The 18,817-nt window shown below is 38.8% G+C and overlaps 1 protein-coding gene across 3 annotated transcripts in view; it reads right to left on the bottom strand.

Moving 5' to 3' along the window:
- LOC138246164 (zinc finger protein 182-like) overlaps positions 1-18,817 on the bottom strand; it is a 145,445-nt gene that overhangs the window by 40,577 nt on the left and 86,051 nt on the right. For 2 of the 3 annotated variants that reach the window (XM_069200475.1, XM_069200474.1), the window contains 2 exons: positions 12,993-13,149; positions 12,462-12,588 (listed from right to left, as the gene is read on the bottom strand). In XM_069200475.1, the coding sequence (XP_069056576.1) occupies positions 12,462-12,588; positions 12,993-13,022 (157 nt within the window). In that variant the 5' untranslated portion in view covers positions 13,023-13,149. Of the gene's footprint in view, positions 1-12,461; positions 12,589-12,992; positions 13,150-16,257; positions 16,617-18,817 lie in introns of those variants that run through there. The other variant, XM_069200476.1, reaches the window with a different exon arrangement.

Here is an 18,817-nt window from a genome sequence, read left to right as displayed (position 1 = left end):
ATATCAGCTTCCAGTTACTCATTCTCCTCAATCTCCTTAATTGTAGTTTCATACTACTTTTGTGCAAGATTAACTAATATTTTTAATATTCCTAATGACCACTGGGTTGAATTCTCAGTCCATTCATTCAGTGAAAAGGGCTAAGGTTCACTTGTGTTGGCACACTGTATATTTGAAGACCCCAAAGGACTCTTCCTGCATCAAAATATTTCTGTAAAATGGCTGCTTTCCACCATCTATTCAACTCATATCTCCAATTTGCTTGAATTTACTGGAGCTGTACTAGTTAATTAATGCCCCACTTCGGCTTCTGTTGCAAATAAAGTGTCTGCAAATGTTTGACTCTGTCAGGAATAAGGCCATGCGCGGTCCAGGTCCCGCCCAAAACTCCGCTGCGCGGCTCTGCAGCACTTTATGCGCACCACTTGTCATCCCCTCTTGTTGCAAAAGGTGGCCATCAGCGTCGTCTGCCCTGTGGCAAAGCTCATAGAGCTGCAGGTTCAGGACATTGGTGGACAAGATGCACTTATCAGTGCTACTCCATGAAGGGACTACAATTCCCATGTTTGTAGAGGCAGCAGCCATCTTGGGGTGTGGCAGGCCTATAAAGCCTAGCCACACCCAAGCACGTTGCTCACTATTTTGAAGACTTCATTGCAGTCAGACCTCGTTGGGGGTTCTCTGAAGAAGAGCAGAGTTCCTGCATGGCAGAGTGACATCCAATCGAAGTATCCTTGCTTCCATGGTGAATTAAAAAATGAGTAGGTCGTACTCGTAGCGGTAAGGCCTTGATGAATCCAATTTTGGAGGAAGTCATTACTTCCAGAAGTACAATTTTGGAGGAAGTCATTACTTCCAGAAGTAAAGCGCCCCTTAGCACAATGAGCAAAGCGTTTTCAGTTTCTAGAGTACAGCGGCCTTGGCGCGACGATCAAAGGCGTTTCAGAGCACAGATGTAAATCGCTCTTTGCACGACAATTCAAGTGCTTCAGTTCACAGATATAAAGCGCTCTAGGCACGGCAATTCAAGCTCTTCAGTCCACAGGTGTAAAGCGCTCTTGGCACGGCAATTCAAGCGCTTCAGTCCACAGATGTAAATCGCTCTTGGCACTGCAATTCAAGTGCTTCAGTCCACAGTTGTAAAGCGCTCTTGGCACGGCAAATCAAGCTCTTCAGTCCACAGGTGTAAAGCGCACATGGCATAGCAATTTAAGCGCTTCAGTCGAAAGATGTAAAGCGCTCTTGGTGCGGCAATTCAAGCGCTTCAGTCCACAGATGTAAAGCGCTCTTGGCACGGCAAATCAAGCGCTTCGGTCCACAGGTGTAAAACGCTCTTGGCACGGTATTCCAAGCGCATCAGTCCATAAGTGTAAAGCGCTCTTGGCACGGCAATCCAAGCGCTTCAATCCACAGATGTAAAGCGCTCTTGGCACAGTAATTCAATCGCTTCAGTCCACAGATATAAAGCGCTATTGGCACAGCAATTCAAGCACTTCAGTCCACAGATGCAAGGCACTCTTGGCACGATAATCAAAGAGCTTCAATCCACAGGAGTAAAAGCCTCTTGGCACAACAATAAAAGTGATTCAGGCCACATGAGTAAAGCGCCCCTTAGCATATCTAGTAAAAGTGCTTCCTGGTATTATAAGTAAATCGCTTCAAGTTCAATGAGTAAAAACTTTTCGGTCTTTATAGTTGTGAATGTGAAAGTATTTCTGGAGTTAAGCAAATCATAGTTTTCATTGTTTTTTGGAAAGCATAATATGTGAAAAGCATATTTAATTCTTTGAGATTTTCTAAGTCATGATCAAAGGTTTATGTTATGAATGAATTGATGTTACAGGGTTGATATTCTGAGTATGGTCATAGTCCAAAGCTCTTGCCATCTCTTGGTTCTGAGGTCGTAGTTTATTCTTGTTCCATGATGATCATAGTCCAAAGCTCTTGCCATCTCTTGGTTCTGAGGTCGTAGTTTATTCTTGTTCTATGATTCAAAGAAGGGGCTTTGCCCTCATTTCAAAAGGGGTCTCCATCTGATATCAGAGACTCATTTAGTCAAGAGTCTATTGATGAATTATATTTCTATGAATGAGTAAGTGCATATTTGTTCTATCCTTTTCTTTTCGGATCTCTCTCCCTTCCCCCCGACTGGCTTCATCATAACTCTGTGCTATAAGCACTTTATGAGTTGGAGACGCCGGAAGGTGGGCCTTTTGTTCAGCAACGTGCAGATCCCGAGGAAAGGACACTGTGACAGACTCTTGTTAGCCCTGTCTGCTGCACTGACTGATTAGCAAGAACTACAATGTTTTGCGGTGGCTGGCACTGGCACAAACAAGCCCACACACACACTGTTTCCACACAAACTGTGTGTAAATGTCAATGTGGGGCGGCAGGCCTAAAAACAAGCTGCAGCTTTATTATAAGCTGTTAGGTGAATAGCCAAGTGTTGCCCTCAACAAGCACCTTCCTTTCATTGACTGTCTTTCACTTCCCTGTGCACAAGTGCAGTCTGAGAGGAGTTGAGTGGGTGCAGTTCCAGACCACCTGCTGCTGTCTCTCACTGTCCATGAAGAAAGATTGCCTCTGTCTCTAAGGGGGGGCATGGCTGGGCGCCCACATGATGCACATTCGCTAATTGTGCTCCTAAGCCCCCAGACCAGTTTTCTGTTAGGAAAGACAACATATGACTGGCCTGGTCTGATGTCATTTGTGGGGGTTGCTCGGGTGCTGGAGAGCAGCTTGATAAATGTTTTCAACCAATGTCAGCATTCATAAGTCATTAACTTTCTCTAGAAGCTCCCTGTTTGTGCTCCTCAGACACGCCAGCTGTCCCATCGCAACTATGATTGAAGGACTTTCACTGCACACTATGTTTTTCAGCTCCTCCGGGGCTTCTCATTTGAACTTCTTGACTAGAGTTATCTTTTTGTCTCTATAGTTATCTACATTCACAATTTTTACATAATGAGCACAATTTTCTGAAGGCAACCTGTACAGCATATGGTACATTCTGTCAGAAGTGAAGCTGAGAGGAATAATATTTTGAACTGATTCATTTAATACAATATCAGAAGGGTCTTAACCTTTACGTTTTGAGTATACTTTATTGACGATGCCGGCCTGGCAATTCATTATTTGCTTATCTGAGGCGGGTTGACCTGCATGAGACTAGATTAAAGTATGGTTTAATTTACATTTTGTCCGAATTGCTGCTGCAAGGCGACTTTTGAATTAATCTATTTAATTAACAGAAAAAAAAATTATTAACTGACTTCTGGATTCTGAATAGGTTTTTGTCTAATATATGAAAAACCACTGTCATGGTAATTATTATTAACTGCATTTAGGTGGATATTCTCAAGACTGACAATTGCTCATTGCCACAGCTAAATTATTATTAATGATGACCATTTAGCAGTGGTAGTGAGCAATGTATAGTCATCAATAATGATTTGAAGTTTTTTATTTGTATTCTTTGTCTTTTTTCTAATTTTTTTTTTTTTTTTTTTCTTTTGGATCGATTGGTAACATTGCCATTCTCCTTCAACTCAATACTTTTACCATATTTTCAAATGGGAAGAACCAGATGTATTCAGAAATCACATTTTATCCCTAACAAGTTCTCTGCAGCTTCCTATTTAGCTCACAACAGTGGTGCTCATAGTGTTGTGCCAGAAAGAATAGCCAGATGTCTTCTATATCAAAAACTGTGGTGCAGCAACCATCTACTACTTCTAATTCTCATAAAGAAAGAAATGGAGGTAGCAACAAGCGCCCCAAAAAATACCCTGACTCTTCTATCAAATCTCCTCCTTCACTCACCTTCGAGGATTTTATGGAAGAGATTGAACTTGAAACCCTTTGCCATGGAAGTGAATAGCACTCTTCAAAGATTAGATGAAAGGTGGTCCAATCTCAAACCTAGAATTCTGGAAGTTAAGCTACAAATTTGTGACACGCTGGATGCTGTCAAAAAGGTAGAGGACATAGCCAAAGAAATGTCATCTCTTAAAAGGCAAATATAAGATTTAGAAGAGCATAACCAACATAATAATTTCAGAATTTAAAGTATTCCCGAAGGTGTTGAAGAGGTGACGTATTATCCTTTTTAAATTTTAAACTACCTAAAATTGTTGGCCTATCAGACAATGTTTCTCTTAACATTCGAAGAACTCTATGGCTTGGCTCTAAACTCTTTTCTGCTAGCACCACTTTCAAACCTGGAGGCATTATTGTCCTTTTCTTATCGTTTGAAAATCTCATGAAGATTATTTCTGCCTCTAAGCAAAGAAAACAGATGTCATGGTCGGGTCAAAAGAATTTCTTCTCCCAAGATATTTCAATTATTAATGTAGGCAGAAGAAAGACATTTCTAGAAAGGAGTCCTGACTTAAGATCTATGAATGCAAGACTTGGCTAAATAAACCCCTGTCTATTTGAAGTCTCCTATAAAGACTATGCTAATACATTAGAGTCTCCTGCTCAACTTTGAGACTTTATTCAACTTGATAAGTGAAAAAAAATGGAAATTGGTGTACATGATTTCTACTATTTGTTGCCTGTTCAGTAAAGTGCTGTCCCTCTTTGTATTTTGTGATTTATACTGCGCATTAATTCTATCGCTTTTTAGATGGTTTTCCTTCTAACAAACTGTATTTATGTTCTTTTTTACAGATACGTTGTTTTGTCCTTATGATGTTTGCGGATGTGCTTCACATTAATTGTTCAGTCATTTAACCCCCTCCCTGACAGGCCTTTTCCCCCCTCAGGTTCCAGGCCTTTTTTTTGGCTATTTGGGGCAGTTTGCGATTAGGCCCTCATAACTTTTTGTTCACATAAGCTACCTACAGCAAGCTTACGTCCTTTTTTTCCAACATCCTAGGGATTCTAGAGGTACCCAGTGTTTGTGGGTTCCCCTGAACTTTGCCAAAATACAGTGAAAATGTAGTTTTTGTTGTTTTTTTAAATGGGAAAAAAGGGCTGCAGAAGAAGGCTTGTGTTTTTTCCCCTGACAATGGCATTAACAAAGGGTTTGCGATACTAACATCACCATCTTCCCAGCTTTCAGGAACAGGCAGACTTGAATCAGAAAATAAAAAATTTCAACGAGAATTTAGCATTTTACTGGGACATAACCCATTTTTACTATTTTTTGTGCTTTTAGCCTCCTTCCAGTTAGTGACAGAAATGGGTGTGAAACCAATGCTGGATCCCGAAAAGATAAACATTTCTGAAAAGTAGAAAAAATCACTTGTTTTGGTGGGCCAAGTGCCATGTCAAAACTGGGGGGGAACCAAAGCGGGTCCAAAAGGGCAGTCTTGAAAAAAAACATTTTTAGGCTGACAAGTGGGGCAGAATTTTTATCGGTACAGATGCGACAATGCTGGGTGGTAGGAAGTTTGTGGACTCCTGCAGATTCTGGAAGGTTCCATCACATGTGGAAAACATTTGTGATTTCCAGAAAAGTTGGAGGTTTGCAGGGCATTCTGGGTAAAAATAATGGTGCGGGTTCATGTGAAGCACAACACCCTCGACTCACCCAGATGTTTAGTTTTCAGATGTGTCTAAGTCTTGTGGATTTTTCTACATGGCAGCGTCCCAAAGTCCAAAAAGTGCAGCACTCACCATGCCAAATGGGATGATGTTGAGAGTTAGACAAGCTCTGATGGCCCAAATATAAAACCAAAACCCCAAATAATCAAATGTCCTCTTGCTTGCTTGGTGTAGGATAACATGTTTTAGTGTGCAGGCGAGAGCTGAAAGACTGCAACCCCCTTTAGTTGGGGTGGGGGTATAACCATGTCAATACTTGTTGGTAGCCACCACCCCACTATTTTTTTGTTTTTTAAAAAAATTCCCTGGCATCTAGTAGCCTTTCTGTCCCCACCCCCCGGCGAGTGGGTTGGGGTAATTGCCCAATCTGCCCACCGGTGGGCAGAACAACTTTGGCCCCATTTATCTGGGGTGGGGGTATGACCATATCCCCCTCCCTATTTTGAAAAATAAATCTTCCCTAGTCCTTTGGGGGCAGATAGGCCTTACAAAAATAGGCTTATCTGCCCTAGCAATGGTCAACAGTAATGTGCCCCCATGGGAAGCGACCCTTGCCCAAGGGTTTGCCCCCCCAAACAAAAACACACACATACCATTCCCTGGTGGAAAAGTGGTTTCAGCTGCCCCTTGGGGCAGATCGGCCTAATAGAAATAGGCTGATCTGCCCACAAGGGGGGCAGAAATAGGCTAAAAAAATTTGCCCCCCAGGGAAACGACCCTTGCCTAAGGGGTCGATCCCCTTGCGTCAAATTGACACAAAAAATATAAAAATCCCTGATGTCTAGTTGTTTCGGCCCTAAAAAAAGCTTTATCAGTTGACATACTTAAACATGAACTTGATAATCATGGTAGATAGTTGTTTCTTGATTTTAAAAGTAAATCGGCTTCTTTTTAGATTTTGCCTGACAGAGCGCACGTTTTGGTGGCAAATCGTTTGTAAACAAAGAAAAAGCTTTAAACAGGCTTACAGCCTGGCCATTTATTATTTTTAAACCATCAGTTGGCTCTGACGTCACTCTCTTTTACTTGGCTTTGTCAATGTTCTTTTAGACATGTTGCTTAATAGCGCAGGCTGCTGAGTAACATGGCTTAAAGAAAATAAAATGCTATGACCAGTCAACGCTGACCAAGACATAGCACTTGTTTCTATACTTTAAGCAATGGTGCACTGCGCTTGCGCTGCTGTGCAACATGTCTAAAAAAAACATTAACAAAGCCAATAGGTCCTAATGGAGTTGATATACAGTTCTGGGAATTCTTATCCTTTATGTTGTTATCTTAGACTAATGCTATCCATGTGATGGTGGAGACTAACCAATTGTTAGAACCTGTTCTTGGCAGAAGCTCTGCCCTCAAATACATTTCCAATAAAATGCAAAAGGCTTTTTTCAACTAACTATTTCTGCTAGAGCCCTAGGTGATGCATGGCATATTTATATATTGGGATATTCTTTTAAATTTTCCTCTCACCATTCTAGATCTAGAATTGGTTATATTTTCCTTGATGGAAGTTATACACAGAATTCGAATAATACTGAAATAGGTGACATTTCGATTTTTGATCATGTTCCAGTCACAGTTAGTTTAGATGCAAAAAACATTCAAACTGGTTCCAATAGATGCTGTTTAAGAATGATTGGCTGCAAGACAAAGACTTTGATAATAGATTTAAACAATTTTCTATTGAATCATTTGATAGTAATACAACTAAGGAGTCTAAATTTCATTTTATTTAGGGATTCATTCAAGGCGACAGTGGAGGGACACATTATTAATTATGTAGCCAAAAATAAAAAAAGGCTCTGAAGGAATCTTCTTACTTATTGCAACTCATCAGAAAAATTGGAGCTTGATTAATTATTCTACCAATCGTAATGACACCTTGGCTTGCCTTAGCTAAACTTCAAATTAACAAAAAAGCATTTGAACATGCTTGTGGTAGTCTTATGAAGATAAATGTCAGATGTTATGGAGATACTAATAGAGCTGAAAGCTACTGGCAGATTATTTAAAAGTTAAGCATCAAAATTCCCCAAACTAAGGACCTGATTACAACCCTGGCGGTCTTCAGACCGTCAGGGTTGCGGTGGCGGTCTGACCGCCGCCAAAGTGGTGGTCCGACCGCCACATTATGACTGCAGCGGTCATGCCGCGGTTGGACCACCAGCACCGCCAGTTTCCCTCCACAGGAGGGGCTGGCCGTCCTAATCCGCCAGGGCACCCTACACCCCATCCCCGCCAGCTTTTACATGGCGGTAGTACCATGGCATATGGCATGGGCAGTGCAGGGGCCCCAATGGAAGCTTACTTACTGCAATACGCTAGGCATGGGCATTGCTTGTGATTAACTTTTTAATGTTATCTCTAAACTCACTAAACAGAAGGCTCCAGGTCTTGATGTTTTTACAAACTAATGTTTACCTTAAATTTGCTAAGATGCTTGTTCATGATGTTTTTAAAGACTTTCTTTAAATTAATAGATATATATGGCTCCTCCTCAGACATTATGATATGTCTAATCCCTAAAAAAGGCAAAGATCTTTCCAAATCTAAAAATAATTATGGACCAAACGCTCTAATTAACTCTGTATTAATGACTTCATGCCTCGTCTTGTAGGTATTGAACAGTGTTGTTTTGTTAAGGGTCTCAATATTACAGATAACTCTAGGACATATCTTAATGTGATTCAGGTGCGACAAAACATGACCCCATTGGCTACAGTTTCACTTGTTGCGGAAAAGGCCTTTGATCGAGTATGTTGAGAATTTATATGGAAGGCCCAAAAATGGCATGGTTTTGGTCTCATGTTCTTACAACTTGATAAGCTTTATTATGACACTCCTAAAACCTTCATTTTCGTCAGTGGTTTTTAATTTTATTATTTAGCCCCTAAAAAAGTTACAGGACAGGACTGTCTTTTATCCCTACCATTTTTTATGACATGCTTGCAACTATTCTTGGAATCTATTCATAGATATAAGAATTTTACCGGTTATAAAACATTAATGTGGAGCTCAATTTGCTGCTTATTACACAAGTGTAAACCACAAACTTATTTTCTTGGTTTTCTTGAGATTTTATCCTCTTATTCATTAGTATCAGGTTATGAACTGAATACTGATAAATCTGACATGATTCCACTTAATACATTTTGCTTTAAATATATGTTTTAAGATTTGTTTTTTTTAATGGAACCCTACTCAGATCAACCATGTTGGCGTTTATACTACAATACGATTAAAGATAGTCTTTAGGAATTTAGAGATATAAAAAATTTATACCTATCCTTCTGAATTGTAGCACCCTAGGTACCAATAAAATGATAGTGCATCCAATTATCAATGTTTATCTATTTATTTTTCTAGTTAAACTTCCACCAAACGTCTTCAAATCTATTGTTAGTATTTGTCCATGTTCTTGTGGAACAATGAACCTGCTCATATTTCTCTATTCAAATTTAAAAAGCTAAAAGATAATGATGTTGTTAACCTCCTCAATTTCACTCAATAGCATACTGCCTTTGCCCTCAAACAGATATGGACTTCTTTTAAGGAACTGGTACTTATTTCCCAAAGGCCCAAGTCACTCTCTTAACCTTTATTAAATCATTCTAGTGCTGTGGTCTGATTTTTTCCCCATATTTATTCATATACCCCAATATGGCATAACTCTAGCATCAAAATTGCTATATGAATTGCTTAAAACTATGTAACAGAATATTCTAGATCCTTCCTTGGTATACTATGAAGACATTATGACTTCATTGCAATTGCATGACATCAAAACTGAAGTTCAAGCCTATTACATATATAAATATTTTCTGACTCTGAAACTAACAAGCAAAACTAAAATTAAACTACTATGGGGAAAAGTACTTAGTATGATCTTTTCTACTAATTTAGTTTAAAATTCATTCTACTTCTTGCACCACCAGTACCATCTAGATTCTATTCTTCTCTTATAATAGTCTAGTTTTTACCCCATGTCCTATGTATAAAAAGAAAGTTTCAAAAGATAGTAAATGAAGGTCTTGTAAAGCAAATAATGTGGATTTTGTTTGTATTGTCCTCAAGTTAGTTTCAGAAACAAGTATGGAATAACATGTGTTCAATTTCCACACCATTTGCTGTTTTACATATTCCTCTCTGTGATTCCTCTGGTATTAGGTCAACAAATACATTAACAGGCAAGTTTGTTGATCTTCTCATTGCTATTACATTGCAACTGGAACAACATTGATAACATTATTTTTCTGAAATTGTGGCATTTGATTTGTCATAACCATAAAATATATACAGTTAATTTACCCTCTGTTCATTTATTTATTAAAAGAGATCTGTTGTGCTGGCCATGGACTTCCTTTTATTAAACACTAATCCTAATATTACAACCACTGGCCCTTTTAAACCTCCTTCAGAAATTACATTTAGGTATCAAACATTTATTTCTTTATGTCATGTCTTTCGTGTGCACATTTGAGTTCATTTCTGTCTCTCTTGATTAGACAAATGGTTTGTAATGCATTATATGTAGGACTCTATGGCTGTGAAAAATGTTTTTGTACAGATGTTAAAATTCATTACAACTTAAAATCAAGAACGGTCAAGTAGTACAGTACACAATTGAAAAACCCAAGTTACCAATGAACATGGGATTAAAATCAGACATAAAATACATGATAAATAATTAATTGATTTGTTCAGTAATTTAAGAACAAACCCATAATAGAGGCGATCCATGAAAGAAAGTATAACACTGCATATAATTATGATAAAATTTGACTACGGGCCCCCTAGCAGCCTAACGCCCACCTGGTAATTGTGAACATAGTAAAATAGAGAATTCATACAATATTTGTCGATTTTTTTTTTTTTTTAATTTTAAAATGCTAATTGATTTATTTAGCAATTTCTTTGTCAATACTTTGAACAGAGATATTTTTGTTATCTCATCAAATCAGATTTGAGATTGCTATTTTAAATGACACCCTTTCATGTATCATTATAATGCTGTAGACGCATACCCCTAATGATAATTTATTTTATTACTACTGCTAATATTGCTAAGTGAACACGTTTTCTTCAATAAAACACTTTTAAACTACAAAAAGAAGTTGAAGAGTAAACACCTGAAAGAAATGTGCACCTGACCCCACAGTTTTGCACATCAGACCACCTTAACTGTTGTCAGCTGCTACAAGTGTGCTATTTGAACAATTAAGAAAACATAAATGGTGTGATTGTTGAGAAGTGTGGGGTTATTGGCGAGCTGTATCATACGCTCAACTCCCTGTCCAGACTCCAGCTGCTTAGAACAGATTCCTCTCTTCCTCACTCCCATTCAAATGTAAATAAAAACAAAACATAAGAGATGTAATTGTTGGGCATCGTGAGGCTCATGGCAACCTGTACCATACTCTCACCTCACACCACCTGTCCTCACTCCAGCCAGTTAGGGAATCTGTTGCTCTCTCTTTCTCCCATTCAAATGTAAATAAAAAACCAGACCTGCGCCCGTCTCCAACTCTAGCACTTGCTTATGTAGTGATAAACAAGTACCTCACTGAAGCATATAACTTGTACCTGTGAGCCAGCAGCACCTCTTCCCTGTCCCCTACACTACTCCTAGGTTATCAGATCGATACAGCAACAGTGTCCCTCTGTAAACCTACTTGTGCATGTGGCCTATTTCTCAGACTTGAGCAGGTTTTAAAGAATGCACCTTTTGAATCTGCATACTTTCTGGTTTCTGTATTCTTAATATTACTTTAGATTTGTGTAATTTAAGCCTGTGCTGAACTTTTTTTTTTTTATTACAAGGCCTACATAAATCCTATGCAGTATAGACTTTGTGTATTTGTAGGTTTATGTACTATTAGGAGGGATACTTTTAGGAGATGGATCTCTGTTTAATGCACTTGAAGAAATATGCTGTATTATTTTTTGTGATCGTGCTCAGAGAAAATGGACTTCTACAGAGCGCCTTACCAACAGGCTATTAAGTGTGCATTGTTGCCTTCATCTGTATAGAGCACATACTCTACTTCGGGATTTCTACAATTTTATGCTTGGCTTAAAAAGTTCTTACTAGTGCTATTGGTTCTAATATACAATTTCTATTGGCCACCAAAGACAGTAAATGTGCTCCTGAAAAACATGCATCGATGTAAAGCAGTGTGTGATAAAGGGCGAGGTGCAGTGCAATACCCACAAGCACACCAAGTCCAGCACTACATATTGTATATCAGGCTATGCTGTTTTGCTCTGCCTAAAGTTTCACCCGGAGTCTTTTGTGTTGAAACATCAGGTATGTGACAGGGCTACATTTTTCTGTTAAAACTGCAAACACGTCCATTGTTTTCCATAGACGGTAAAAGCCCACTCGTAAAAGTCGCTCAGGGAAACAGGCATATTGACATGAACAAGTTATTTCTGATTCATATCTTTGAATGAACAGATCAACATGAAATGCCAAACACTGATCCCCTTTTTAGGGATCAATACACAACCATGCCCAGGAACATGCATTCCACGGCTAGGTCTTTAAGATCCTTATTGAGGCTGCACGGCACATTATATTGCAGGTCGTTTCTCATGCAGTGCAAAGAGGAATTTTACTGTCATTTAATTGCTCTTTGCCTGAAGGATGCTGAAAGAAAAGAGTGGATGTTATTTGTATTTTTTCTTTCGAGGTTATTATTATATTGCAGTACCCATATTTTGTGCGAATTATTCATTCACTAGATATCTGTTTGAATTTAGATAGAACCTTTGTAGAAAGGAAGGTAACAACGAAATAATGCAACTTTCCTGAGTGCTAAACTGGAATGAGAGCTCTATCTTAATCAAGGATCAAAACATGACAGAAAGAACAGATTCCCAGTTAAGGAGAACAGAAAGCTTACCCAGGGAAATTAGCGCTGTATGTATGTCTTGCATCACATTCTTGTACAACTCCTTCTGCCAGTCTCCCATAAGCTGCCACTCCTTCTCTGAGAAATAGGCAACCACATCACTGAATGTCACAGAGGCCTGAAAGTAGATGAACATTGTTGTAAACCCTGAGCAATTTTTTATTCATGTCCGTTTTTCCGAATGCCATTTTGATTCCCTCCTTTTATCTCTATTTTCAGTTTACAAGAGGATGGTGGGGAGGTGTATTTTTACATGTGTGCGTTTACTAGGGGCAAGGGGTTGAATCTTTATGTCAGGATGCAGACCTGAAGCCTGGGGAGTCTGGCAAAGGCAGCTGAAGTCTTTCTGTATACTTGGTTGGGGTGCTCGTTATCAAAACTTCCTTATCATTGACTTGTAATTTCTAAAATTCCTTAGTGAGGTGTCTTAATATAAATTCCATAAACGTCTTCCCAACTCCCTCCCAAAAACACTGATTAACAGTGTGGTGCAAGTCAAATTGATTACAGCTCATAACTTACCCTGATGGAAAAATACTCAGTCACGTTCATGGCTACTGAAGCACAAGGTTGCAAAACCTAGAGCTACAAGTACGGGGACAAATATGCACAGCTCTCCTACTGAGGCCTTGACCAACAAGGAAATAACAGCCATCCAGTTTAATCGATTAGAGGAAACCTGTATCAAAAACAAAAACATGCAAATGCTTAGATAACTCACTACAGAAAACTGGCAACATTCCTGATGCAATGATCGGATCGCTTCTTGATAAATGGTTTTGACATCCTGAAATAACTCCTTGTTCAGTCTTCTGAGAAACAAATAAATATGCATGAACTATATATGGTCCCTCTCAAAACTTAGTTTTAAAATCCAGCTTGAAGTGGCAACACTTGTGCATAAAGAATACTGAAAATGTGGAAAGATGGAGGGTAATCTCCATAGTCCATTTTGCCACATTAAAACATTTAAAATGAAGGCCAGATAATAATATAAAAGGTGGAAGAGTTCAGCCACGTTGAGACTTCTTCAGTGGATTCAAAAGGGGCATAGGTGGAATGAAATTGTAAATGTAATTAATTTAACTAGATAAAAAGTCATAATTAGTTTTACCACTGCCTGATGCATGAAGTGGACTGTCGCTAGACAGAGCAACGTGCTCTCTATCAACTGGATCAGTGCCACTGCATACTGGAGTGTGCTAAACCCACAGAATATGCGCTCAGTGATTTATGTACCAAATCTAATTAGCCAATATTAATCACGCCTGCATGTTCTTGTTGTTCTTCGCGTAACGGGGATCCCATTGAGCTATGAGTCTCACTACATATACCTTTACTCAGAGAACCCTTTTCACAACATCTGTATCCCTTCCAGGGTTGATAATATAAACAATCTTTTATAATGTTGCTTGATATGGCAATATTGCTTACTTTATTAATTCATGTAGCTATTAATGAGTTATTATCATTCATTGATTTTCAATATGCCGCAACATCCTAAATGCAGTTCAACGATTCAGCATTTTGTGCAGCTTTTTATGCATTTAGGGCAGATTCTTGCCCTTTAACAGGAGAACACAAGGGAGTGCAAGCAATTAAAGATTATTCCTTAGCGTCATAATGTTGTGGTGGGCTTCCAAGAAATGCATTGCAATGCACGATTTCTAATGTTTTGTTCATATGTTCCTTTACTTTTTTTCTGTTTGCCAACATTTCAGGGTCTACTCACAAACTGCATTTTCGAAGTACCTTTAGTATTAATACTGTTAAAGGTACTACAAAATGCCATGTAGAAAGCTACGAGTGCAAATCTTCACCTCCACCTCTCCTATGTTTTCAATGGGAAGATCCTCTTACTAGTAAGTTTGCTACTTAGAAGTAAATGTGGAACAAAGGGGAGTTGCTGAAAAAAATGGGCCGTACTTACTACTAAATAGGTGGACATTAGGAGGAGAAAGGTGAGGATAAGGGAGTGTTAGGGTGCGGTTCAGTAGGGACGTGCAACCACCCACAAAACAGTAAGCCCATTCCTGTTCACAAACTGCACTTCTAGAGCTACTACAGTTAACAAGCATTTGCAATGCAACAGGTCTCGCATTTGCTCGCATTAGAGCTATTAGCATTGTAAACTCATAACCGGACTTTTCTTGCCACATAACCTGATAATGAAAAGTAAAACGGTTTCACATATGCGAGCTGACGGTTGCCATTTGCGTGAAGGAGACACAGAAAAGGAAACAGAAGTTCCCTTGCAGTGAAACTTATTGGCAAAAGTGCAATTATCCATGTAACCGGGAAAAGAGCATTTATCCATCTAACATGGTAGATGTCATGCAAACCGCTCTACTTCTGACCAGTGAGATCGCGCTGAGCAGGAAATTAAAAGATAAAGTAGTCCAGAAACCAGCTGAAATCACGGTGTCTCGTATATTTTCAGTAGCTTACCAGTGCACTCGAGGAGGGCTAAACACTGGAAAAGGCAGTGGAAAAGGTATGTATGCCTTTCACAAATGGAATCAATCGATTTTTAAATGACAAACTCACGAACTAATGAAAGTGACGGGCGCGACATGAGTGTGGTTAGAAGCCCACAAAGAGATTACAAAATGGTCCACAGCACTTGCACACGCTCTACCCTAAAAAGGGTCTCCAAACAGCAGCTCACAGCTGGAGCAAGTCCAACACCACACTGGCACTGCAACATCCTCCTAAAATAAATAACAGAGGTAGGGGCTTAAAATAAAACCCCATAGGAAATAATGCTAAATTAAATTATTTAAAATAGTTAAACAATATAAATAAAGTTGATGTTTAAAAACACATCTAAAAACATTTCATATCAGTTGCATTTATTAACCTTGGAAAACGTTAGTAAATGGATGTTTATGTTAAATGTCACTGTAAATTCATTTTAAATATTTATTTATATATTTATTCTAAATTAATAACAAAAGGCAAATATGCTAAAGCACTATTAATTTAGAAATAAATCTTGAACTGAAATGTATCAAATGAAAATTATTTTTCTGAAATTAAAATTAAAAAATAAATTCCCACCTAAAGTAAAAACATATTTTTACTATGCATTATTAAATAATAAAGGGGATGTCTATATTTAATCAAAAGTAATTTAATTAGAGTTCAAGATGAACGTTACATTATTATTTTATAAACTCAATATAGGTAAAAATATTTTATCAGGGGTGTGGTAAATCCACTTATCCTTTTAGTGCCATGCAGTGTAGCAACAAATTATGGCAGCAATCTGATTAAATAAGAGCTCTGATAATAGCCTCACTGATTATACCAGGTCTCATAAAGTAGTAGTGTCTGAATACTAGCTATTCCCTTTATTTCACACCTTTCTGCAGATCTACATACTCGGTCTATGCAAACCTACTAACTTGCATGTTTATGGGGTTTTAACCAGCTATATATTAAGCAGCCACAAGAGAAATAGTCCATCTTTCTCTCTCCCTTTCTTCCCGTCGCTCCTCTATCTCCCACCACAAAAGACAGTCTGGTTCGTAGTTTATACATCCTGCTTAGTTAAAAAGTTGTATACTAATAGAAGGTAGATACATGAAGCCAAGTTAAGAACTGCAGGTAACGGTGGTATGCTTTTTATAGAACAAGATGGTTGTGCTTCCATTTTGCACATTCACAGCAACATATGGCTGTTCTAACTTCCTTGGGGCCATGCACCTCCTGCCACAGCCTCATCATACAGTTGACTACCTCACTAAAGTAATTGGTCGTTGAATCTTCTAAGGTGTACAGTTACCTTGAAGGGTTAAAATGGTGTTTGTCACAAATGAAGAAGTCCTGAGAGACATTGAGTAAGGCTAAAAGTTTCACTTGGTCAGTGTTCTCTCTACCGAATGGTGAATGTAAGATGAATAGACATCTGTAGGAAGAGACATGTTTTCATTAGTGAGTGATTTTAAGCTCCTTTCCAGAGACTCAATAATGAGCCTGGGCACTGAGAATGTGTTCACTGTATTTGAAAAAAAACATTGGCAAATACAGTTGGACTAGACATAATGTGCTGACTCATGCAAAAACGCAGTGAACAAGAAAATATGACAATAAATAAAGTGAATGAGCTCATAAGAGAGGCAGCTAAGTGAGAGTGGGTGAAAGTGGTGGGATGAACACAAAGATACAAACAAAAGGGTAAAAAATTATTGAAGGAGAGAAGACAAAGACATACTAACATCAGAACACAGAAAGCAGCTCTTAAATAGTTGAAAGGCTAAGAATAGGAGGGAAAATAGCGTGGATGCAAGTATGATTGAAAATTGGGTAAAATAGCATACTGAAAGAAAAGAGGATGAGAACACATGCAGATACATTAAGGATGAGCTGAGCAAGCAAACCAGAGGAAGAGAACACAAAACATAGCATACGGCTGGGTCCAAACCGAGGTGGCCTGGTGGACAAAAAAACGATAGATTGGGATGCGGTCTGAGCGATCCCCAGTAGCTGAGAGTAATTCATGCATTCCATCCATCACCTTGTTATTTGAGTACACAAAAGGTAGCATACATGAAGATAATAGAAACAAATAATCATGTTAATGTGGAAAAAGTGTGAATATCAGTCTGGGAAAGAACAAAAGATGCTGTGGAGAACAAAAGAACTGTAAGTATAATAGGAAAAGAGGATGAAACAACAGAATGGGTGAGTGAATGGAGGAAAGTGGAAATTAATTAGACTGAAGACAGTAAAGTAATAGCAAAAAAGATTGTGAGATAGTGACAGATGAAAAGATGAAAGTGAGAACATAATGGTTAAATAAAAACTTGTAAAGGCACACTGCACACAGTTTGAACAGAGTTGTGCGTCTGAAAAGGGGCATGCAAGTACCAGACATGAGCCCAACAGAGCCATGTACACGAAGACGCATCCCTGTTAGATGTTTACACGATGCAAATGTTGAACAGAGACACACAAACAGGCTTATGATACCAGAATCATACATTTCAAGAGGTAACTGCAGTTTCACGTGAGCTGTGACGATAGACCACAATCATGAGTTACAGAGATGAGGGGCAATACTTGTCTCTGAGTCCACAAGGTATTCTACAACTGCCTTGTGAGTGATAATGTAGCGAGCTATTCGGTTTTAAATTAGTGGTATTTTACGTTGTCATCTGTAATTGGACTGAAATAGCTTGCTATGTAAAACTATCTAAAGGTCACTTTGTCACAGAGACTTGTTTCAACATGTTAATGCAGTCACAAGTACATTGCAATGTTAAATTCCTGTCTAGGGGACACTTGTTGTTTCTGAGGACAGATTGATAAACTCTTGGTCTCATGAGGCAACAAAATATGTTTAAACATCATGACAGAGACCCCACAACAAAGTAATCATCAATGCAAGGAGTATAAACCCAGGTCTTCATTCATCTCTCCTACAAGTCACAGAAGTCTTGGCAGCTTTGAGGTACCAGTACCAGATATCTCAAAAGAATACATCCATGCAAGATCCATTGTTAAATGGATGGAAGGCAATTGCCTCAAACTAAATGGTGGCAAAATTGAGATCTTGCGGTTTGGCAAAGTCAACATCTGGTCACTAAGCAGGTGTCCAAGTGTACTAGGCTTTCCTTCAATTCACCTAAGACAGCCCGCAATCTTGACATCTTGGTAGACAACACTTTATCAATACAAAATCAAATCATGGAGGTCTGTGAATCCTGCTACAGGACCCTTCATATTCTACAGAAAAATTTAAATGGATCCCTTTGGAATGTAGGAAAAAAGATACACAAGCACTCATCACCAGCTGTCCAGCCCTTAGTAATACCCTATGTGTTGGTATTGCCCAGTATATTCTAGAAAGACTCCAAACCAGGTTTCTCTGACGAGCTCTTGAGCAATTGGTAACTCCCCAGGTACCTATAGATAGCTCTTCTGTGTGCAATCTAGCCTAATAAGCATTTGTTTTGTTGAATTAATTTAGGTATACCAAAACTGAAAAGTATGTATTTGAGATGAAAATGTGTCTATGTCCTACCTGCTGTGCCACACCCACAGAGACTTTTATGCTACTGATGCCTAATACTGCCAGATAAAAATCTCTCCTTAAAACCCATCAAGAGTCCTGCATTACTCTTCCTGGCCCGTAGCCCTACCCCCGGATTCTCTGCACCAGAACGGGTGGAAGATCTTGTTCTTACTTGGCCAACATTCATTGGAACTCTCTTCCTTTTCATATACACCCCATCCTCGATTCATGCATTCTTCAGGAAATTGATAAAAACCTGTCTCTTTTAAAATTCCCCTTCTACCGCCCGCAACCTAGGCAGAACAGCACCCCACTATTTGGATACTCT

This window comes from Pleurodeles waltl, chromosome 7 (genome assembly GCF_031143425.1).
Source record: "Pleurodeles waltl isolate 20211129_DDA chromosome 7, aPleWal1.hap1.20221129, whole genome shotgun sequence".
Lineage (NCBI taxonomy): Eukaryota > Metazoa > Chordata > Amphibia > Caudata > Salamandridae > Pleurodeles > Pleurodeles waltl.
Note: the sequence above shows the minus strand (reverse complement) of the source record. Positions and strands in the feature narration are given on the sequence as shown.